The sequence below is a fragment of the Heteronotia binoei genome, chromosome 4 (genome assembly GCF_032191835.1).
Source record: "Heteronotia binoei isolate CCM8104 ecotype False Entrance Well chromosome 4, APGP_CSIRO_Hbin_v1, whole genome shotgun sequence".
Taxonomy (NCBI): Eukaryota; Metazoa; Chordata; class Lepidosauria; order Squamata; family Gekkonidae; genus Heteronotia; species Heteronotia binoei.
In genome coordinates, this window is record NC_083226.1 from 40,609,515 (window position 1) to 40,634,167 (window position 24,653).

Sequence of the window (24,653 nt, forward strand, 5' to 3'; positions counted from 1 at the left end):
CCTATAATATGCTAAGTAAAATTTATTTCCTATATGTAGGAGAATACTCCAATCCATAAACAGATGACTAATGCATTCCGGCTGGTGTGCTTAGCTAATATTACTTATCCATATATATATTAAACCTTAATAAATTGCCCTTTGATTTCCACATACTGCAATGCAAAGATACTTCCTTGTATCCTGTACAGAAGCAAAGCAATAATATTATAAAGGAGGGGGGCCCACAAATGAATGGAAATGAGATAAATTTCACCACATACATTTTTCATGCATTAGAAGGAGAGTGTGTGTATATAATGAGAACTGACACTGTTGAAAGCTATGAGTATGTTAAAATATATAGAAAGCCACAGCATGTGCTAGCCGCAGTCTGAACAATCATTATAAAAACAAGTCATGGCTGTTATCTAGTGAGGTTCACAGTGATGTTAGGTATGACTAACACTAGTCAACATGCATGACCCTTTGTCCCATTTTCAGCAAAGTGCTGAAGAATTTTTTTCTCCTCAGCTGTCAGATTATTAATACATATATATTTATGGAACTGCCAGAAGAAAAGAGAAGAGTGCTAAGAAATAGCTAGCAAACAGAATGAAGCAGTCATACTAAGTTGCACACACATGGCATTAACTACTAAGCAAAATGTGACCCTTATGTCTTGCTTTATTGAAATATCTCCCACAATAAATTTCAAATTCCTATAATGGAAATATCACTCCTACATCTGAATATATCTTGACAAATGCTCAACTGCACATCCCTAGAAAAATAATTTACAGTGCCCAGTAGTTTTAGAATGTACTATGTCTGCAAAATACAACATTGCTAAAGAACTGATGGTGGGGGAACACTCAAGGTTCTGTCTCCCTGGACAGAATTCAATGGGACAGTTGTGATAAAAATTCTGCTAAAGAGACTTACCAAGCACAATGACTACAGTCTTCAGAAGACTCATCATGGTGTCCCGATTTCTACGTGGTCCAGAACTATGTCTGGACATTCTCATAGTCCTCTGGCGGACATAGCCAAAGATATGAGCATATAAGACAACCATGACTACAAAGGTGACCAGGTTGAAAATAGCCCAGAAGACCAAGTAAGAGTCACTGTAGAGTGGTGCCATGTTGGAACAGTGAGCGAGGTCACAGATACAGTTCCAGCCCACACTTGGTATAGCTCCCATAATGATGGCCATAGTCCAGATGACAACAATTACCACCACAACTCGCCGGTTACTCATCCGAGTATGCAACTGCATGCGGAACACTGTGATGTGCCTCTCTATGGCGATCGCTAACAAGTTGGCGACAGAGGCTGTCAGGCTAGTATCAATGAGACCCTGACGAAGGAGCCAGGTGCTGACAGTCAATCTTCTAGTGTTGGGTCCTGTGTTAAACATTAGGTAGAAGTATGCCAGTCCTGCAAAGAAGTCTGCAGCAGCTAAGTTAGCCATTAGGTAATAAATAGGAAAGTGAAAACGCCGGTTGACGTAGATAGCCACCATAACTAAGAGGTTGGCTAGCATGATGAAGACACATACTGTAATCCCAAGTCCCATCACAAGTTTGCTCACGGTGTTCCATTCAGTGGCTAGAGGTTTCCCGCTTCGGTTATAAAAGAAGGCAATGGTTTCATTGTAGTAGCACTGTGGTTCCTGGAAAAGAAAAACATAAAGCAGAATCTTCAAGTTAGAATTGAAAGAACGGTGCTGTCTGAAAAAATATCTAGAAGAGGCAACTATGGAAAACTTCTGCTGATTTCCAGTTATGTAAAAGAACCTTTGGACTGAATTTTAGCTATAGCTATTAAAAAAAAAGACAATGCAGTCCTTCTACATGGTTTGTGGTGCTGGAAGGCTTCTTTTGTTCAATTTACAGTAATTTAAGGCAAAGCAGCTCTTCTGCATGGGTCATCTTGGTGGAAGGCTTATTCTGTCCAAAGTAAAAATAATTTGTGTCAAATTCTTTGTCACAGTTATCCATTTCAACATTTGTTCTACATTATTATTATTTTTAATACTGCTTGCGTATAGTAAATGGACTATAGGGTAACTGTAAAAGAACAAATAAGATACAAAATCCTTTTAAAGTTAGCAATCTTCCTTCTTGGAAGCTAAACAACAGTTGAATAGATTTTATGCCAACTGCAAGGCACAGTAAGAGAAAATGTACTTAATGAGGGATTCACATGTATAACTTGGTGTTTCTCTTGCCAAATCACTTCACACTCTTAAAACATATCTACATTATGAACCTGTATTTTTTAAAAATTAAGTATCCAGAATCCTGGGAACTGAGAATTATGTTACAGATTCTTAGCCCTTCCTCCAGAATTACAGTTCCTGAAGTTTTCAGGGAAGAGGAAACTACTATTAAAACCTGGATAGCCTTGGCTATATCTTGTCAGATCTTGGAATCTAAGCAGGGTCAGCTGTGTTCAGTATTTGGATGGGAAACCACCCAGGAAGTCCAGGGTTGCTATGCATAGGCAGGCGATATATGTTGCTGCACACTTTTAATTATTTGGAGAAACTAATTTATATGTGGTTTCTTCTAACGGACAGCATTAAAGCAATGACACACATGCAATTCAGTTTCTAGCTGAAATAAATGTGAATTGAAGTCTTTGTCATCATCAGCACTGATCACAGAAACACAGCGTGATGTTTAAAGTACTGTTGTTCCTTCATTCAATGCAAGCAGCTAGAATTTCTCTTCCAGACAGTCAATAGCTGCAAAAACAGGAATGTGCAGTCCGTCACTGCTTCTCTGCCATAGACAATGGAGATGGTTTGAGGTTTTCAGATAAATTACAGCGCATTACACTGCCCAGATATGTTAACTAAAAGCTATAGTTTGATCCTAGAATATGGTCCACATTAATATGTGTTAACTATATGTGTTAACTATTTCTGGCTAGCATTGGGGGAGGGAGGAGGAGAGAACCCATCTTCTACAGGACATTTCACTTCCACGTTACACTTCTGGTTTATTAGGGGCAGGATAAATGAATAGGACCATGGTCTTGTACCCCTTTTCATACATGCAAATATTATATGATTGAGCTGGTTCAGTGATGAACCATATTACCATAACAAATCGATATACAAAAACTAAGAATTTTAAAACAAACGAGTGATACTGTACTTGTAAGAAGAGTATATTTGGTAGCCCAAAATTCAATGTAAAAATTTTATAAGCAGCATACTCCGCTTCTATGATAACCAACCATTATAGTCCAGGAGAATGAAGTGTGGCAAGGTTTTAAAAGTTTAATCTTAAATACTTAAATACCAAGTTTTTAAAGTCTTTTAAAGTGAACCATGAATATGCAGAATGCAAAAAAAAGAAAAAGAAAAAGAAAAAAAAGGAGTTTTGAACAAGCAATGGATAAGACAAATCAGCTTCTTTCACCTTCAGTTGTGTGATCCAGACAAGACTACTGTACTCTGATCTGGTGAGGTGGATATCTGGGTAGAAGTCATTTTCAAACACTATCTTTACATTCACTTGCTTAGAAAAGGCAAACCAGCCATTACAATCCCATAAACATTCTGACCATCTCAGGGTTTGTATGAGTCAGTCTGCCAGTTCCCTATAAGCATTTTAATGTCAACAAGTAGAAAACAATTGTCCAAAAACCGTTCAGGACCAAAATAAAGATTCAAGAAAATTCTATAATCTAATTCCTCCAGTTTTGCATTTCAGTTGGAAACCTGAGAATGTAACATGCAGCAACTGTTAGAGAAAGTGATCTGAGCCCGACAGCATGCATGACAAGGGAGATTTCTGAAAAGTGTGTTACCAAAAAAGGATCTTCAGCAACTGGGAGGTCATGGAAACAACTGTATGTTAGAAAGGTCAAAGACCTCGTTGGAAGCTGTGATTACAAACAGTCAGATACCCTGTTGGAAGCTATGATTACAAGTCTCCACAAACTGCCGGTAAAAAACAAAAAACAAAGAGGGTGTTGACCTTTCCTACTATCTATTCATTGTGAAGCTACTACAAAGAAATGACAGAAGGAAAATAGCTTTTGGGTGAGGGGGATGGAGTTGAACAGACTATGTTCAAGGAAGCTATGCCGTCCTTAGCTTTCCAGAGAATTTTAAGAGGGACCCCAAAATACTAAAATTTAAGTGCCAGATTCTCAAAGTACTCCCTTTTATTACTGGAGTTCATGAAAATCATGTAAAGTATGCCCTTTCAAAGCTATGTGTTTAAATAGACTCTGATGGCAACATCCAAAAATACTTGTGGGGAAGACAGTTATGACACACACATACCCATGTGAGCATACCCATGTAGACGCCAGTGTGGTATAGTGGGTAAGAGTGTTGGTCTAGTATCTGGGAGACCTGAGTATAAATCTCTACTTTATACCATGGAGATAATACTGGGTGACCTTGGGCTAGTTACATACTCTCAGCCCAACCTATCTCACAGGGTTGTTGTGAGGATAAAATAGTGAAGAAATGTGAGCTGCTTGGGCTCCCATTGGGGAGGAAGGAGGGTTACAAATGAATTAAATAAAAATAATAAATACTCCTCAAAGCATTTTCTGTGCTCCATGGTTTCAGTTGAGCAATCTGTGTTCAACCAGACGGCTCTACCTACTCCTTATCTTACATTATCCTTTCTTTTCCGCAGTGATACTACTACTTCCCAAGCATCTGTCCCAACTCGTTGAAGCCATGTCAGCCATGAAAATTGCAATGTACTACGATGGTGTCTTTGAACATGCTGTCCTTTTACTCTTTTCCTTATATAAATCAACCACAATTGCTAATGAATATCTGGTCAACAGCCTACTAATATAAAATAAACCACCTGTAAGGATCCTGCCCTCTCCTCCAGAGACTGCCTCGGTTAGTGTGGTTACCATATTATTTTGGATTTAGTTGATTTAAGAGGCACTCCCTTGTCCAGCTTAGGTGCCAAGGGGACCTGAAACAAGCTAGTTTCATAAAGGCAGCTGGGTTCTTCCATGGCAGTGGAAATTCCCAAGGACAGGAGATGAAGGGTATGCTGGTATCGCAAACTGATTAAGTGTAATCTCCCAAATTTGGGGCTCTCACTTAATTCTCAATAATTTATACTGCCCTGAGCCCTATTTACAGGGGAGGGCAGTTTAGAAATGTAAATAAATCAATAAAGACTTTTCAACAGTGGAGGTGTCCACCCAGCTCAAGGAAGTTGCTATTACATTAACCAATGCCCAGTTCCTCTTTTTCTTTTTTAACTCAATCAAGAACAGCACTCCATTAATTTCCCCTCCATCTTGTTTCAGGAGCTATCTTGACTCATCCAAACTTTTGTGTCAATGCAAATTTGGATCACTTCAACCTAATTAAGATATGTCAATCATGTTGCCTCACCCAGGCTCTTTGTGTCCATGTAGGTTTGGCTTACAATAGTCTAAATGAAGTATTTTCCCCTGCCAAGGTCTGACAGTTACATCCAAACTGCCAGTCAAATTCAAGAATCATATATTGGACCAATCATGTTCCAGGGAAAGTGGGTTCCCATATCTAGCCATGGGACTCTTCCATATAAGACCATCCCAGGTCAGTGGAAGGTGTGCCAGGCTTTCCCACTGAACACCCATGTTGCAGGTTTTTTCTCCTTGCTTGGATAGTTCTTCACTCTGCTCCTTGGACCTCTAGCCCAGGATTTCAGATTGTATGTCCCTTCCCCTAAAATTCCCAGTTTCCTCCCTTTTCTTTTATATTAAATGTATCCTCTTGCTGGGAGGGAGGGGTTTGGATGCACGCATATATGATTACTTAGGGAACTAGTTCTCACATGCTTAGTGTAGGTTATTTGTGTTTAAAATCTCTCACTCTTTTTCTTTGTAATCTTATTTTGGGTAGCATTACCAAGATCCACCCTGGTATACATAAGAACATAAGAGAAGCCATGTTGGATCAGGCCAATGGCCCATCCAGTCCAACACTCTGTATCACACAATGGCCAAATACACACACACACACTGTGGCTAGTAGCCACTGATGGACCTCTGCTCCATATTTTTATCTAACCCCCTCTTGAAGCTGGCTATGCTTGTAGCTGCCACCACCTCCTGTGGCAGTGAATTCCACATCTTAATAACCCTTTTGTGTGAAGAAGTACTTCCTTCTATCCGTTTTAACCTGACTGCTCAGCAATTTCATTGAATGCCCACGAGTTCTTGTATTGTGAGAAAGGGAGAAAAGTACTTCTTTCTTGACTTTCTCCATCCCATGCATAATCTTGTAAACCTCTATCATGTCACCCCGCAGTCGACGTTTCTCCAAGCTAAAGAGCCCCAAGCGCTTTAACCTTTCTTCATAGGGAAAGTGTTCCAGCCCTTTAATCATTCTAGTTGCCCTTTTCTGCACTTTTTCCAGTGCTATAATATCCTTTTTGAGGTGTGGTGACCAGAATTGTACACAGTATTCCAAATGAGACCGCACCATCGATTTATACAGGGGCATTATGATACTGGCTGATTTGTTTTCAATTCCCTTCCTAATAATTCCCAGCATGGCATTGGCCTTTTTTATTGTCATCGCACACTGTCTTGACATTTGCAGTGAGTTATCTACCATGACCCCAAGATCTCTCTCTTGGTCAGTCTCTGCCAGTTCACACCCCATCAACTTGTATTTGTAGCTGGGATTCTTGGTCCCAATGTGCATTACTTTGCACTTGGCCACAATGAACCTCACCTGCCATGTTGACGCCCACTCACCCAGCCTCAACAGATCCCTTTGGAGTGCCTCACAATCCTCTCTGGTTCTCACCACCCTGAATAATTTAGTGTCATCTGAAAACTTGGCCACTTCACTGCTTACTCCCAATTCCAAATCATTTATGAACAAGTTAAAGAGCATGGGACCCAGTACTGAGCCCTGCGGCACCCCACTGTTTACTGTCCTCCATTGCGAAGATTGCCCATTTATACTCACTCTCTGCTTCCTATTAATTAGCCAGTGTTTGATCCACAAGAGGACTTGTCCTTTTACTCCATGACTCTCAAGCTTACTAAGGAGCCTTTGATGAGGAACTTTACCAAAAGCTTTCTGGAAGTCAAACAACAGCTATTGGGTCTCCTTTGTCCACGTTTGTTCACCCCCTCAAAGAAATGTAACAGGTTAATGAGACAAGATCTTCCCTTACAGAATCCATGCTGAGTCTTCCTCAATAACTCGTGTTCACCAATGTGCCTACTCATTCTGTCCTTGATAACGGTTTCTACCAACTTCCCCAGTATTGAAGTCAGACTAATTGGTCTGTAGTTTCCCGGATCTCCTCTGGAACACTTTTAAAAAATGGGGGTGACATTTGCTACCTTCCAGCCCTCAGGAACGGAGGCAGATTTCAATGAAAGATTACATATTTTTGTCAGGAGATCCACAAGTTCAACTTTGAGTTCTTTCAGAAGTTTATGCCATCTGGACCTGGTGACTTATTAGATTTTAATTCGTCTATCAATTGTAGGACCTCCTCTCTTGTCACCTCAATCTGACTCAGGTCTTTCAACACCCCTTCCAAAATAAGTGGTTCTGGAGCGGGCAAACACTTTTCGTCTTCCACAGTGAAGACGGAAGCAAAAAATGCATTCAGCTTCTCAGCCATTTCCTTATCCTTCATCAGTAATCCTTTGACCCCTTGGTCGTCCAAGGGCCCCACTGCCTCCCTGGCTGGTTTCCTGCTTCTAATATACTTGAAGAAATTTTTATTGTTGTTCTTTATGTTTTTTGCAATATGCTCCTCATAGTCCCTTTTTGCCTGCCTGGTCACAGTCTTGCATTTGATTTGCCACAGCCTGTGTTCTCTTTTATTAATCTCACTTGGACTAGCTTTCCACCGCTTAAAGGAGTCCTTCTTATCTTTTACAGCTTCCATTACTTTGTTTGTTAACCATGCAGGCCTTTTCTTATACCTGTTTGTGCCTTTCCTAACTTGTAGTATATATTTTATCTGAGCTTCTAGGATTGTAGTTTTAAATAGCCTCCAAGCTTCCCCAAGGGTTTTGACTTTCCTTTCAATTTCCTCTTCACATGCCTCCTCATCTCAGAGAATTTACCCCTTTTAAAGTTAAACATGGTTGTGTTGGTCTTTTGGGGCAACTCTCTATTTATACAAATGGTGAAATCAATAACATTATGGTCACTGCTCCCAAGTGGTGTGATCACTTTTACATCTCTCACCAAGTCTTGGGCATTACTTAGGACCAAATACAGGATCACCCCACCCCTGATAGGTTCTGAGTCCATCTGCTCCATAGCACAGTCATTGAGAGCATCTAGAAACTCAATCTCTTTCTCTTGACCTGAACACATATTGACCCAATCAATCTGCGGGTAGTTAATATCACCTATTACGACACAGTTTTTATGTTTAGCCACTATCTTTAATCCTTCCAACATATTATAATCGTCCTCTCTCTTTTGATTTGGTGGGCGATAACAAACTCCCATAGTTAAATTTCCTTTTGATCCCTCTATTTCAACCCAAAGCATTTCTAGAAGGGAATCTAATTCTCTGACCTCAGTCTTACTGGACTGTACCCTCTCTGACATACAGAGCCACCCCACCTCCAACCCTTCCCTCCCTATCCTTCCGATATAACTTATATCCAGGAATCACCGTGTCCCACTGATTCTTTTCATTCCACCAAGTTTCTGAAATTCCCACAATGTCTATGTTTTCTCCCAACACTAAACATTCCAACTCACCAATTTTACTTCGAACACTTCTAGCATTTGTATACAAACATCTATAATTTCCCAGGCAAGCTAGGCTCGCAACCTTCCTCCTGCTGCCTCAAGACTTTGGCAGACAGTCCATACTGTTTGTCACCATCTCAGTGGACAACTCTGATACATTACCCAGTCGAAAAGTAACAGCTAACCCTTCATCTCTTTGAGATGAGTCCTCCCGAACCAGAGACATTTCATCTCCTCTCGGCTTCCCCCCCAAGATTTAGTTTAAATCTAGGTCCTGTGTTATTGCTCTCTGGAACCCTTTTAAAACCTAATTTCCTTTTATCTGGGTCCAGTTTGGGTAACACATCTTAGCCATTCTACCTAGAGCTAATTTCTAACAGAATAGTAAAAAACATATCACCTGAGAAAATGTACAATGTTCCCAGATGTTTTAGAATTATACTGTTTTAATATGTAAAGGATTGCACTCAAAATGGCAGAAACTGTATCTGTTTCTATGTATACATACATATGTATGCAATCTCCAATTTGCTTGTGTTTTAGTCTGCAGGGTATGCAATATGTATAAACACATCCAATTTTTTTGAAAGAAATAAAATGAAAGGCAAAAGCATTTGTTGCTCATGTAAATTAAAATTTCATGTAGATGAGGTCACCTTATTGGTTATTTTAAAAAGGAGGATATCAGTTCTCAGTTATGCCCTATATGTATATTTTTAAATCATCCAGGTAGCGAGAGGTCCTTATTTCAGAGGCATGAAATGTGGTATCAACATCATCTTTTAGATTCATTGTTTTCGTTTTATTAATATTCATACATTTTAATGCTGAAATGCATACAACTCACTTTGCTCAGGATAAAATGCAACAAGGCTGTCACAAACAATAATGGGCTTTCAACCAAAGAACTTTACCAGTAAACAATGTTGACTTAGCAGTAGAAGGGATTTTGCCTTGAATGGAGGGGGGGGGAGGCAGTGGTACCCACTTCACGGCATATGGACAGCTACAACTGCAGTGATTATCCACATTCATCATCCCACCAAACACACACTTGTACCGTAACATAAGTCTTTGACGGTTTATTTTGTTTTAAAGCTTAGCATGAAAATCTGTAAACAAAATATACAATACTGTAGATACTAAACTGTAAATTTTATATAATCTCTGCTGTTCTTTAACAAGAATACCAGAAGTAAATTCCAGAGAGGCCCTTCTCATAATAAGTTATTGCATGACAACTGCTTTGGAATTGCATTAACATTTGTTGCTTTCATATGATACGGCAAAATAGAGTATGTTCTGTGAATAGCTAACTGTCACGAGGAATGTTTGAGAGCAGTATGGAGACAGGTTAGCCACTGGAGGCTGATTTATATATTTAGACAGTACCCAGTGAATGACTCTCTCCACAGGAGCAGCATGTGGAAGCAAGTTTGAATTTAAAATAGGGAGAATTAAGTGCTAGATCAGCAACATAATATGCTAGATAACAGGAGCCTTAATCTAGATAAACCACATACTTGTATAAAGTAATTTGGCCCACATTAGTAAGGCAACCCCCCCCCCCCCATCCATTGAAATGACAGCTTAATTTTACTTATACTTAAGAATGAAAGTTTTAATAATTTGCAGTTTTACTGCTATTGTCCATATTTCCCTATGTTACATTTGACACAACTGAAACAGATGCATTTGGGAGAAAAATCAAAGCAATCATCCAGTTTCTAAGCCATTGGGATATGACCATAGTTCAGTTAGTATCTAGCTCTACTTCCTATTTTGATTTCTCTTGAGGGGATATGAGAAACTCTACATCTTGTTGAACCTCAGGACATGTTAGAAATTTGAGAAAACATAGCTGGTGCCACAACAAAATTGTATCCATGGAAGGGGGGAGAGTCAATTTGGTGTAGTGGTTAAGTGTGAGGACTCTAATCTGGGAGAACCGGGTTTGATTCTCCACTTCTCAATGTGCAGCTGCTGGGTGACCTTGGATCAGCCACAAGTTCTCAGCAGAACTGTTCTCTCACCAGCAGTTCACTGAGAGCTCTCTCAGCCCCACCTACCCTGCACAGTATCTGTTGTGGGAGGAGGAAGGGAAAGGAGATTGTAAGCCAGTCTGAGTAAAGGGCAGGGTATAAATCCAATTTCTTCTTTTTCTACTACTACAAAATGGCTGCCACAGGAGGAGGGAGCAATTACACAATACTACAGGGTTCCCAGCCAAACATTCTCCTGTGACAAACACAGCTGTTTCCAAATGGCTTTTCTCTGCAGACAGAAAGGTAGTATCTGCTGGGATCTTCTGAAGCACCTCCTGTGCCGGTCATGTGGAGTAAAGTCATGGCCAGTTCTTAGCTTTGGGAAACAGGTGCTTTGGGGGGAAAGCAACTGGATACCATTGGTGGCTGCCATGGCACCCACTGGCACTGCTTTCTGGTATAAACAGTACAGGTAATTCTGGTATACAACTATCTACACTGGGATTCTTATTTCATTTAACCTGTTAAAGCGAGCAGTTATTTGGCTAACAGATTTTGGCACTTAAAATATTTGTCAGATTACAGTGATGTGTAGTGGTTAGACTAGTATCTAGGAGACTCGGGTTCAAGTGCCATGGACTGGATTACCTTGGATCAGTCACATGCTCTCAGGCTAACCTACTTCAGAGAGTTGTTGTAAGGATAAAATGGAGGAGAGGAGAACAATGGAAGCTGCTTTGGGTCTCCATTGGGGAGAAAGGCAGGGTAACAAATGAAATAAATAGAATAAATTTTGCATGTATGGAGCTGGTTACTATAATAATACTTCCAATCTGATACACCCTTTCCGGTGAAGTCAGTGGACTTGGAAGGGTGTAAGTATGTTTAAAATGGCACATAGTAATGCTTTGTTAAAATATTTGCATAGTGATACGAGCAACATACACAAGAGAATAAAAGTTACCATGAACTTTTTTCACAGTATGGAGTGACAGTATACAATGTAACAAAGTCAGGGAGAAAACATATTTATTTATTTATACTTTACCATGTTCTTTTAAACCCACTCTAAGTTAAGAACACCTACGTACATTAATCTACACTGTGGATAGAATCAGAAGTTGTTTGGGCACAGTGTTTGCACAACAGCAGTGTTCAGAAGTTTCACAGAGTTTGATTTTCAAAAAATGCTATTGCATTTTTTCAAATAATCTCAAAAGGAAAACAGATAGAACCATTATATGAAGCATATCCAATTTATTAATACAAAATTCCTCTGAGGCTTAACTAAGATGGAGATTTTTGTTACTGAGGGGGAGAGTTGGGGATAGGATGGCAACTACCCACCCTTGAGAGTGTGCTGTTGACATCTACGTAGATGGTGAGGAGTTTGGGTATAGTCCTGGATTAATCTATGAAGACCCAGATCATGAATGCTGCAAAACTGGTGTTTTTCCATCTCCATCAAGTGCAGCAGCTAGCGCCTTTCCCGTCTTGCCCAGACCTAGCCAAATTAATCCATGCAAGGGTCACCTCCAGATTGGATTACAGCAATCCATTTAACACTGGCCTGCCCTTGAGATTGATCTGGAAGCTCCAGCTGATCCAGAATGCAGCAGAGTGAATCCTGATGGGAGTGCCTCAGAAAGCACATATGCAACCTGTGCTGCATCAGCTGAACTGGCTTCCAGTGGAATACTGGGTCAGGTCCAAGGTTCTGGTACTGATCTTCAAAGGCCTTTAAGTGGTCTGGGACTCTGGTAAGTCCCCCGAAGAGTTTTATGCACCAGTGAGAACAATTTATTTGTGATCCCCAGCCCAAAAGACATCCAGCTGTCCTCAACCAGGTCCAGGGCCTTTTCTGCCCTGGCCCCAGCCTGGAAGATCTGTCAGCAAATGACATCTGTGTTCCGTGGGACCTTATGTAGTTCCTCAGGGAAATGTCTACTGGGCATTCTATTATCCCTATGGAGAACGATTCCCATAGGGAATAATGGGGAATTGATCTGCGAGTATCAGTGGCTCTGGGGGGGCTATTTTTTGAGGTAGAGGCACCAAACTTTCAGTATAGCATCTAGTGCCTCTCCCCAAAATACTCCCCAAGTTTTGAAACGATTGGACCAGGGGGTCCAATTCTATAAGCCCCAAAAGAAGGTGCCCCTATCCTTCATTATTTCCTATAGAAGGAAGGCATTTTAAAAGGTGTGTTGTCGCTTTAAATGTGATGGCCAGAACTCCCTTGGAGTTCAATTATGCTTGTCACACCCTTGGCTCCACCCCAATGCCTCCTGGCTCCACCCCCAAAGTCCCCAGATATTTCTTGAATTGGACTTGGCAACCCTACTGTACCTCCCCAGCCACACTGGGCACCATCTCCTCTTGTGTCTAGCATATGTCCTCCCCTCACAAAAACTGCTACTTTGTTATTGGAACTAGATTTATTACTATAGAATTCTACTGTCATACTGTTACTGCTACTTTGTTGTTGTTTTGCCATCAAGTCACAGCCAACTTATGGCAAAACTGTAGGGTTATCAAGGCACAATACGTTCAGAGGTGGTTTGCTGTTGCCTGCCTCTGCATAGTGACCCTGTTATTCCTTGATGGTCTCTCATCAGAATACTAACAGGGCTGACCCTGCTTAGCTTCTGAGATCTGACAAGATCAGCCTGTCCTGGGATATCCAGGCCAGGGCTGATATTGTTACTCCTGATCTTAAAAGGCAAAACCTCCATAGGAGTCAGTTGGGGAAATGGTGTGTAAGAAAGGAACGGATGGAGAAATGACGCAAAAGTTCTGTTGTTGATGAGAATGACTCTGTATTTGCTGCAATAATGAGAACAAAATGAGGACTTGCCCCCTGTGTGGAAGCAACCCAAGTTATGTAATGGTATAACTTTATAAATATAAAAAGCCTTGCAGCAAAATCCTGACTAAATCTGAACAAAATGTTTCAGAAGAAATGCAGCAGTTCAAAATGAAGGCAGCTAAAGACAGATCTCCACAGTTGTGCACCATGCTAAATGCCACATTTTGTTTGTTTACAGTCCACCTTTCTCACTGAAACTCACAGCAGATTATGTGTAAATCACTACAATCAACATGATGGGTCATCCAATAAACAGTGCAATAGGATCTGGATTGCAGAAATCTGGAATCAAACAAAAATCTGAACATAACCAAAATGAAGTATGAGTATTACCATGGCAAGTCAAATGAAGCAAAAATTACGTAGCAGTATCCTACTTACAGCAACAGACAATACAAACTATACTTGACAGTATAGTTCATCGTAGTCCCTAACCCTTTTATCAAAGCATTCTTCTGAACCATTTTGTTACAGTATTGCCCTGTCACATGTGTAAACTGAATATTTTCATCTTGCATAGTTTGTGGAAAGCCCAGAGAATGGGAGCCTTCCTCACCTCTTCAAGCACGTCATTCAATAAGGTGGGGACCACAACAGAGAAGACAGATGTACGGGCAGTTGTTGATTTTGTCCCTTTTTGGTAATTAACATTTTATTGGCGTTTTCCAATACAAAAAACAAACAAGATTGCAAAGGAACAAGGATGTAAATAACATTGTAAATAATATTGCAGTGCAGTAAATAATACTGACTATAGCTAAGTAAGAAGTATGTATAAAAAAATGCTGTAAACCGTATTAGACAAGAACATAACAGCCACATTATGTATAAAAAGGAAATTAAAAGATAGGAAACCTAGCAAGTAGATTAACATCAAGTTATGTAAGATGCCATAATCAAACCTAAAACCTAAACCTAATTTAAAGAATAGCAGTGCAAAGAGTTTGAAAGCCAGTGTTTCAGAATCAGAATCCTATGCTCTCCAACAGCAACGTTTAAGCAACAATTTACCTCATCCTATCCCATACTTCAAGAAAAGGGGTTAAAAAACCAGCAGGGACATTTGATTAAATTTTGGCCATTCTCATTCTACTTATTAATCATGTTCAAGCTTTTGGATGATTGACCACTTACACTCAGGTTGTCCCACTAACATGCAAATAAGTGTTACTGAGTATTACTACCTTATTAATGCTTTTTAACCAATGTGTTGAGGCTACTAATGTCATGTGAATAAAATTTCAGACATTTCAGGACACATACTTTACTGCAATTTACAACTTAAAAGAAATACATTTTGTACTTTTATCTAATCAACATCCCAAATTAAAGCAGATGGTAAGGAGTAAAACAAACAAAGACCCCACCATGTGGTAATGCAGAAAAACAAGCATTTCCTTCAGAATAAAATGATGTTAGCAACTTCAGCATGGAGAGATAGATAATCCAGCAAATAAGAGGCAGGACCTGTGCCACCAACTTCCTGTAGGACATAGCAGCGTACTAACTGATACACTGATCTTGTTCAGGGGGTTGTATATGAGTCATGTAGCCATTGTTTGGCTTTTGGTCTACTACTGGGCCAGGCATAATAAAGGATTCAAGCAATGAGATGATCGGCTTCTAATTTTCCATGAACTAATCTTCAATAACCAATGCATGTTTTGAATTTCAGTATTCTTCAGCAATGTATTCTGCAATTGTGTTCCACTGGATAACTGAAGTTCCTTCATATATGATTCCCATCTTGTAGACTGTGTAATATTTTTTCAATAGGATAATCTTTTGTGAAGCCTACTTCTCCCATCCATTCAATATATTTTCTTGTTGCTACAGTTGCACCCTCCACAGCATAATATTTGGCTCTGCTTGCCTCTTCAATAAATGGTGTTTTAGCTTTTACAAGTCAGGCTATATTGTAGGTAAGTAATCTTTCAGCTTCTAGCCCCCTAAGCAATCTGATGTTGCATTCCCTGAAAATCAAACAGGCATTTTCCAAACTGGGTTCTTTGTATATGGAACAGTATGATCTTTGTATATGGACTAGTGTGATCAAAGCTTCCCTGTGCTAGTACCAACATCTGTGCAGCTATGCCTATTCTACTTGTATTGAGCATTCCAATGGCATGCTTATACCCTTGTCCAACCTGCCCCAGTATCTTGGTCTCAGGCACCTCCATTTTTTCCAAATGTTATAGGACATGTGGAGGTTGCTCCAATTCCCAGTTTATCCTCCTCTTTTCTATGTGTAAGTCCTCTGTATCTCAGTCAATGATGAAACAAATAATTCCTTTATATGCAGCAAAAAGATTTTCATTTGCTATCTCCCAAAAAAACTCCTGTATGTTCAGCAAAACTAATCCACTTATGATATAATAACCGCCTTTTTTTTCAGCTTGAGTCTTCAAGGAAAACACATCATTGCCAGATCCAACCTCTCCAAGGCAGAAGCTGCCCATCAATTTTATCACCAGCCTGGGCAAATAATTTATCTTTCATTCTTCTATGCCATTATGTGGTAAACAATTTATTGGTTTAGCATATGTGCTGCACCTTCCCAGATACATAAGTATGTTTACTGAGAGGACACTTAAAAAAAGAATATGTATACCCTACTATTGCAAAACAGTCACTGTACTGGGTTGGTTGATTTGTTTTGGTGGGAAGCCCCATGTTATTTATACATATGTTAACACAAAGCACCCTCTGAAAGTTCCCTTCTTTCCCTGCCTGCCATTGGGGAGCCAAGCTGAGGCAGCTGCTGCTCGTCCCACTCCGATGACAATGCTATTGCTGCCATTGCCGCTATGAGCTTCTTGTTCGGAAGCCGCTCTTCTAAAACCTTTAAAACAAACCCCCTGAAAGTTCCCAATATTTATTTATTTATGTAATTATACTTATATCCTCCTCCACCACCACCGCCACCCCTGCAAGCTGGCTCAGGTCAGAATATGTGCAGAATATTTTATTTATTATTTTTACTGTTTAATTTTAATGTGGTGTTTTAACTTTGATCTGTAAGTTTTATTGTTATTATTATATGTTGTGATCCGCCTTGAGCCCATTTATGAGAAAGGGTGGAATATAAGCCTACTAATTTTTTTTTTAAAGAGTACCATGCATACCTGGCATTAGCATGGTGCATACATTTTTAACTACAAAAGCTCAAAAACCTAAGCCTGACAACTGTGTAGACATGCAAGTTTCATTAAACTCTGCCATTAAAATTATGAACTATTTCAACTTACCTCAATTAATTCTGTTTGAGTCACCACAGAAAAAGGTACCTCTACCGAAGGGTCTGCCATGGCTACACAATGAGGTTAGTGGTATATTATATTTCTTCTGCCTTCCACACTTCAAATGTTTTGGTTAATCTTGGGATTCCTGATCAGTTACCAGTCATGGTGTCATTGAGGCCTAGAAAGAAGATAAGTGTTTTAGGACCTTAAAACATCAAAAACATTTCCTTAATTAACTAGAAGACAATATCTGTGAAATTCTAAGAAACAATGGGCAGGATCCAGCAATCTGCTCAAGCAAGGATTGCAGATTTTTATGCAAGGATGATCTTTCATGTCCCCCCTTCCCATCCATTTCCAGCCCCAGGAAAGTGGAGTAACAGATGTTAGTTGAGAGACTACAGCAGGTTGGTGGTCTGCAGTGCTCTGACAACAGAAGAGTTTGAAGTGGCAGAAAGCACAATTTCTCCTCCTCAATGGGGCCAAATGACCCATGTGGCTATTGTCAATGCATGTCCCACAATCCCAGGAGTCAATGTTCCCAGGTTCCCAATGGCTGCTGGGAGTACACATATAAAACTTTTACAGTTTTTTTTCCTGTCGATTTATTTATTTCTGTCAATTGCAGAAATTGACAGAAATAAAAATACGAGTCAGACCGTTGGCCTATCAAGGTCTGTATTATCCGCTCTGACTAGCAGAGGCTCTCCTGTGTCTCAAGGAGAAGTCTGTCACATTACTTATACTGGCCCTTTTAACTGTAGATGACAGGGATTGCAGCTGTGATCTCCTGCATGCAAGCCAGATATTCTGACATTAAACCATAGTCTTGCCCAACCATAGTCCTCACCAGCCACAATTCTCAGAGGAGGGAAAGCAGAGAAGATACGTCACTGTCCACTGTCCACATCTTTCCCTGACGTATCACTGGACTGAGCCCATTACTTAACTCATCAGTATCGATAAAGAAGCTTGGGTACATTTTTTTCAACACCAAAATAGGAAAAATTGGCATAAAATAATAGTAGTTTCAAAACCAACTTTAATTTCACCAAGCAACATATTACCATTTTCTGTGTTTCATTCAAGCAAAATATTAAAGCTCTGTATTACAAAGTGCCAACCTCCTTTTATCATATCTGTAGCAGCCTATTCAGATCTGCCAAGCTGTTCCATGCTGTGAAAACTGTATCTGTATTTCCTAAACCATTTGATATTATATAGCAGCTTTACATTCACCAAGTACTGCGTTTTAGAACAGTTTGTACTTTTTTTTCAGTTGAGATTATCTTTGTGTTACAGAGTTCACCAAATGAATGGCAATAAAGCAATAAAATGAAACAAATTAAGACTTTAGCTCTAGCTACAATAGCATTTTAGGAGACTGTAAAGAGATTCATTTGTAAACTACAAAATGTTCACAGGTACCAACACATGGAATTTTATCCCACAACAGCACAGAATGGAATGCCCCCAGAACCTGGAACCTACTTTGATTATGTAATAGCAACAGCACCTGTAACAGTGGACGGTGACGCATCCCACAAGTTTTTCAATAACTTAAACTCAGTTTTAAAACAAAAAATGTTCTTGAACAAACATATGAGTTGTGTTGCATCTAGAAAATGAGAAGTGTATACTTATGCAAATTATATCAGGTGTCAAGATTCAGTTCCTACCGCTCAGTTATCAAATGCTCAGGCAATATTGGCTCCTTACCCTAGCATGCTTCTTCCCGGAAATAAAAATGCTGAGAACAACCCTTACTGAACAAATATAGACATGAGTCCATTAAATAAATAACTAGAATTTTTCATGGCATTGCTGATAATCCAGAATGTCAAAACTAGCCCTTCAGTATTTCTTTTCTACAACTGGCATTACTCATCATATCAAGTGAAAGCAGCCCTTTTGAGTAAGTAATGCTATTCTTAAAAGCAAACTCAAATTTGCATGCCAAGATAGAAACTATTACTCCTATTCTAAAATAGAGTCATTACAAAAAGTTTGCTTCAGTGTCCAAAATACTTCCCATTATACTTTTATTTGTGTATTTCCATATTATTATTTCCCAGACATTAAAGTTAGTGTGAGTTCTTTCCCAATTAGGACAGCTAAAGATTCTACCTACTTCTCCAATTTTCAAGGGGAGGCAAAAAAGTACCAAAAGGACATACTTTGAAGGTGCTTCCATTCCTAAACCCAGTTTGTATTTTTCTTAGTTATTTCACATTTTACTCTCCCCCACATTGCTCCCTCCCCCTTATTTATCAAAACTGAATGACCACTCCCACCACCCTCAGTGAACAGCCATTCACTCTGTTTGTTCCCATAATGCATTTCAAAACCAGCTCATCAATATCCGTCTATCCATTTATCTATCTGTAGCACATCCTCTGTCCACTTCACAAATTTATTGAAACCGTTTAACTGTAAGAAAAAGCCCCCTCCCCTACTTTTCATACATATGGACATTGTTATCACAAGTATGGTTGCCAGGGTGCCTGGAGTTTTCACTTGCACACATCTGCTCTAAGAAGTGGACATTGCCCATGGTTTCTAAGGCTTATGTGGATACTATAAGCCTCAGCTTTGCAGCAGCATTCTACATCTCTGGATGGTTGTTAACCAGAACTACAGACGAGCTTCCAGCCGCTCCTTGCGTGCACAATCTTGGCCATTGCAGTGGAAGAAGCCACACCGCCATGAACTGTACAGGCAAACAGTTTCCAGCCTGTTTCCATGAACCAAAGGCTAACACCACCAGAATCCATCTTGTTTTCCTGACTCCATTACAGCAAAGCAAGAGACTCATGTATCCAACAGCTGCTTCAACTTCTGCATAAGGCAATCAAGCTTATCTTAGGTGAGGATCCTGCCAGACTACCTAAGCTTTTGTCCAACGGAACCCAAGACAAAGGATGGTGCCAGCAGAGAAGTAAAGAAGAAGAACAGCTTCACTCAAGGCCATAACTATGTCACCTTAGGTATCAATTGGCTCACTATTGTCACTTATAGATAAATTTTTATAGCTTGTTTTAATCCCCTCAACTGTCACATTGGAGCCTCCCCCATTGTTACCTGGAAACCCAATCAGGTAACCAGACCCAGGTCTGCTCATTGGCTTGATGTGGGCATCCAATCAAGTACCCAAAATAGACTGGCCACTGCCCACCACACCTATGGTCACTTTGGAGCCTCCCCTTTTCTGAGGTAATGTACCATGTGGGTCAGCATCATGTACCATCTGACCACTTGTCATCCACCCCTGAACTTCCTACCCTCTTAGGGTTCAAGGTGGCTTTATAACCTCTGACCGAACATTCTGCACGTGCACATCTGACAGTACCCCAGTCCTACTGTTTAGATACGCCCTTGATACCTGATCAGTTGAGAGTCCCTTCCCCCATCTCCCTCATTCGTCACCACTGGAGCCTTCCTCGAAGACTACGATTGGTAATTATCACCCTGTTTGTCCATCCTTGTGTTATCTCTGTATATGTCTCTCTATTTTTATAAAGTCTGTATGTGTGTTGCATGTATCCATTACCTTGTATGTGTGTTCTATAATTTTCTGTAAATTATTTTACTTAATTAGTGTCCTTGGTCGATTTAGTAAGAATTTCTGGAAGCAGAATCCTGTATACATAGATTCTAGATCCCTTTGAGCCATAGTTGTTCACCTATTAATTCCCCAACCTCTTTTGAGGGCAATTTGGCTTACAAAACTCTGCACAACTTGTGATACACCAAACCCCCAAACAGTCCACAAGCTATTCTGGCAGCTTAACAGGAACTTAATAAAAGTGTTTTTGCAACCTGCCTGACCTGCAAAAATAGGGATGCTGTCAAACATTTGGCCAGCTACCAATAGCAGCCGCATATGGCCCAAAGTAGTCTGTGGTCTACAAAAGTGCAAAACAATAAAGTCTTGTCTGTTCCATAACCTCTTTTATCTTCATGCCATCACAGAGAGACATTGCTCCTGTTCTGGAATTCATCTGTATTCATTTCATTTTGCCCAGGTATTTTCCTCCAAGCAAATTTCATCTCCTACAATTGTAAATAATCTCTCCTGGAGTTTCAACGCCATCTGCCACTGATAAACAATATATTCAGCTCCCTACATGAAAAGATGGGGAATCAAGAATTGACAAGTTTCAAGGAGAGTAAAATAAAAATGTAGATTACTTATGGTCTGCTATGCTCTGCAGAATGAAAAGTGAACCCTTTAATATGAAGATTCAGGATTTAAATTAATTGGGCATTTAAATTAATTTATGTTTTTCTTCCAAACTATGGGACTGGCATGTAGATTAATAAAAAGCATAAATTATACTTTAAATGTCTGTGACCAGAATCAGGGAGCATGACTAGTACCAGAGAGTCTCAGATATTGACTAAGCCCATGCCACCCAATTCGATGCCACTATTGAAGTTACACATACATGCCACTCAATTCTATGCCAACATTGAAGTCACACATACATGGTGCTTGCACAGCTTAGAACTGGTTTACCTCCAGACATATTAGCATATCTCACAATTATTTCAGTGTATCTATGATCAGAGAAAGAGGAAGGACTACATTGCCACATGAAATAGTAATCTAGTCTGTAAGGTGTTGCTCAATTTGTAATAAACATTGCTTAAATGTAAAACCATATATTATTACTCTTGATTTAGATTTGGAACTGAATGTCTTACCTAAGAATCCCAGAACCCAAGATGAAAATTATGCCTATGATTGTTGTCATTGTGAAGAGCAATATTATAACTTAAAATATTAGAATTCTGAACTTTGCAAAAGAGTTTGGTTCATAAAACTCTTAGCAAAATACCATAAATAATACTTTAAAACAATTTTTTCCTAAAACGCTTGTGTTGTTTCCCTTTTGTATCATATATATATATATATATATATATATATATATATATATATATATATATATATATATATATAACTTTTCTTTAGTTAAAGTCTCATATGCTGGGAAATGAGTGGGAGAATGGGCTGGCTAGCTAGCTACAAAAAAAAAAAATTATACCAACCCTCAGAAGTAGAAAAAAAAGACTATGGAGAAATGAATAAATAGTGTGGGAAATAAATAAGTAATAAACTAAGAACCCTTTGTTAACTGAACAGCATCTACACTGATCTTCTGATAAGCAGTGAAACAAATGATACTTCTTACTTGAGTGACTACTGAAAGTGCCTTTTGACAATCACTTCTTCAAGCATCTCCCTACCTTCTTCCTTCCTTCAATTCTAACAGTGCTATCCTAAACAGTGCCTCACCTTCAAAGACCACAGAAGTCAAAGAGTATAACTCTGTTTAGGATTGGATTGTAAAAGTCCTACTTCCTAAGCCAATGCCACAGCAAGCCACATAATTATTTTTTTCATTATACAGTAACCATTGTAGGATATGTGCAGCACTTCAGGAAGAAGAATGTAGCTCTTGTGCTTCCAGGAGTCTTGAGAAAGCCCTAACATAGGATGATCTCAAATAATATCAGGACTATGCATGTAGGTGATCATGTCATCAATTTGTGTCCTGTACAGAACAGGAAAAAAGGTGATATAGGGATACAGAAATGTAGGGAGACAGAAAATTTAAAATAATTTTGTTGTAATTAATTATTATTTGGTTTAATTTAGACTTGTGGACCTCTATGGATGTAGCCAGCCAGTTACAATGGCCAGCCATAATGATGGCAAATCTCTCATTTGACTTAAGGAGCTAAAAAGAGGGGTTGCATCTTACCTGCAAGTGTTTCTAGATGGTATGGGTTATCTGTATTTCTATCAGTCTGATTTGGGGACTGGGTATGGAACAGAGACCACATCAATTGCTTTACTTAGGCTGGCCAGCTGATGAGGGAAATTCACCCCTGCTGGTTCTCCGGGGCCTCTAAACTTCTTTCAGCAAAATGAGTCATGATATACTTCTGTCATTGAGAAATAATGTTTTGCTATGATTTAGGGGGTAAAGTGTAGATAACTGAGGAAGGCAATGGCAAAACATCCCCTTAAAAAGTCTGCCAAGAAAATGTCTGCCAAGCATCACCCCATGGGTCAGTAATGACTCGGTGCTTGCACAGGGGACTACCTTTACCTTTTTATGATTTAGGAGACCAAGTCTCAGAAGGTGATCTATGAGAGCCACCAGTTTACAGGTGTCATAGGGTTCCCATATTGTGTTATATCCACATGAAGCCACTGGGAGAAGCCATATGGAGACCTGGAGTACAGTGCTATCAATATACTGATGAGATTCAGCTCTGTCTCAGTTTTCCATCTAATTTCAGGTAAGGAATGAAAATACTGAACTCATAACTGGAGATAGTAAAGAGCAGGATGTGGGCCTCCCTGGGCTCAATCTGAGGCTGATCCTTGATCTCTGAGTTGGAGGGAAAGGTGATTCAGCTTATGGTTCTTGTTCAACACTTGGATGAGTCTTGCTTGCTGAGCAATTTAAGAGGCTTCCTGTCTGCTGTGGCCATAGTAACCACATAATAACTCTTTCTATGCTGAAGGGCTCTCCTGAGACCTTGTGTTTGGATCACCACTTCATCATTATCTCCATAACAGTATTTTTACTCAGGGCAAGAGAAAAAAAAGGGAGAGAAGGAAAGAGAGAAGTTGAAGAGGAATCAACAGTAGAAAGTAAAGACAGAAATGGAAAAAGAGAAAGTCCTATCCTTGGGAGGCTCTGACCAGCAAGATTACACAAAAAACATTCTCTACTCTGCCAGGAAGGAAACAAACTAGAGGAGAAGGGTGCCTCTCACCAGTGGAGACATGGCTTGGATCCAACATAGCATTTCAGTGGGTCGATGAATTTACGTCAACAGAGTGTGACTTCTTCGCCTCCCCTTCCTGCTGCAGCCCAAGGTACCCCTCAAATGTTGCTCCATGATTTGTTTTTTAATAACATGACTCTCATTTGTTTTCACTAAGCCACTTGTGCTCTATATATGACCTCAGTCAAACCTTGAATAGCTGCTTTGTTGACAGGTCAGGAAAGGCCATTGTTATGGTCCAAGTCAATAACACCAAGTACTACCAAAATGCTTCAAACCTCCTCTGCTGTCTAAAATATATTTAAGGAGCAGTCTAAATGGGAAATATCATAGAGAAGAAGAAACACAAAACAGGACATAGGAAACAAGTTTACTGTTTCAGATATAAAAATTACAAAGTGTTTCATCACTGGATTACCATAAAGAACATATAGACAATAATGTGGAACATACTTGAAAATTTATAAAAGTACAAATTCCATCTCTGCATTAAAAGCTCCAGTTTGCACCCACCTCCCAAAATTTATTTTTTAAAAATTTATCAAATGATGTAGCCTTGTAGTCTTAACACCATTTTAAAATGATCTTATTCACACAGAATATATTCAAAATGCTTATAGTAGTGGAAATGGCTGCAGTATTGTAGCTCTTCAATGGTCTTTCAGTTCTTGGATTAAGGGTTCCTGTCTTCTTACATTCCTGCTGTTCTTTTGGGGAAACAGTTTCAAGAAAATATACACCTCTAATAAAGACAATCTGACATAAGCAGCAAGCTTATGTGCCCATTACCTGTGACTACTGCCCAGATTTTTCAGGAAGCAGCTAGAGCTTTACTCTCCCTGTCCCATTGCCCCCCCTCCAAATTCCATCAAGACCACCATAACCTCTCCATCCTCCCACTTTGCCTCTAGAAGCTGGCTAGAGAAGCAGTGTGCAGCATGGCCTAAGGAAAGAGTGACTCAAGAGAGAACGGATAGAGAAGAGAAAGGATGTGAAATGTGAAAAGGAAAAAGTAGGAGAGCGTAAATGGAGAG

At 39.6% G+C, this 24,653-nt stretch overlaps 1 protein-coding gene and 1 pseudogene across 2 annotated transcripts in view; both read right to left on the bottom strand.

Moving 5' to 3' along the window:
- Window positions 1-24,653, bottom strand: part of LPAR1 (lysophosphatidic acid receptor 1) — an 82,309-nt gene that overhangs the window by 42,805 nt on the left and 14,851 nt on the right. For both annotated transcript variants that reach the window (XM_060237168.1, XM_060237167.1), the window contains exons 2-3: window positions 16,819-16,990; window positions 925-1,657 (exon numbers count right to left, since the gene is read on the bottom strand). In XM_060237168.1, coding sequence (XP_060093151.1) covers window positions 925-1,657; window positions 16,819-16,878 — 793 coding nt within the window. In that variant the 5' untranslated portion in view covers window positions 16,879-16,990. The remainder of the gene's footprint in view (window positions 1-924; window positions 1,658-16,818; window positions 16,991-24,653) is intronic.
- LOC132569946 (short/branched chain specific acyl-CoA dehydrogenase, mitochondrial-like) lies at window positions 15,242-16,076 on the bottom strand (annotated as a pseudogene).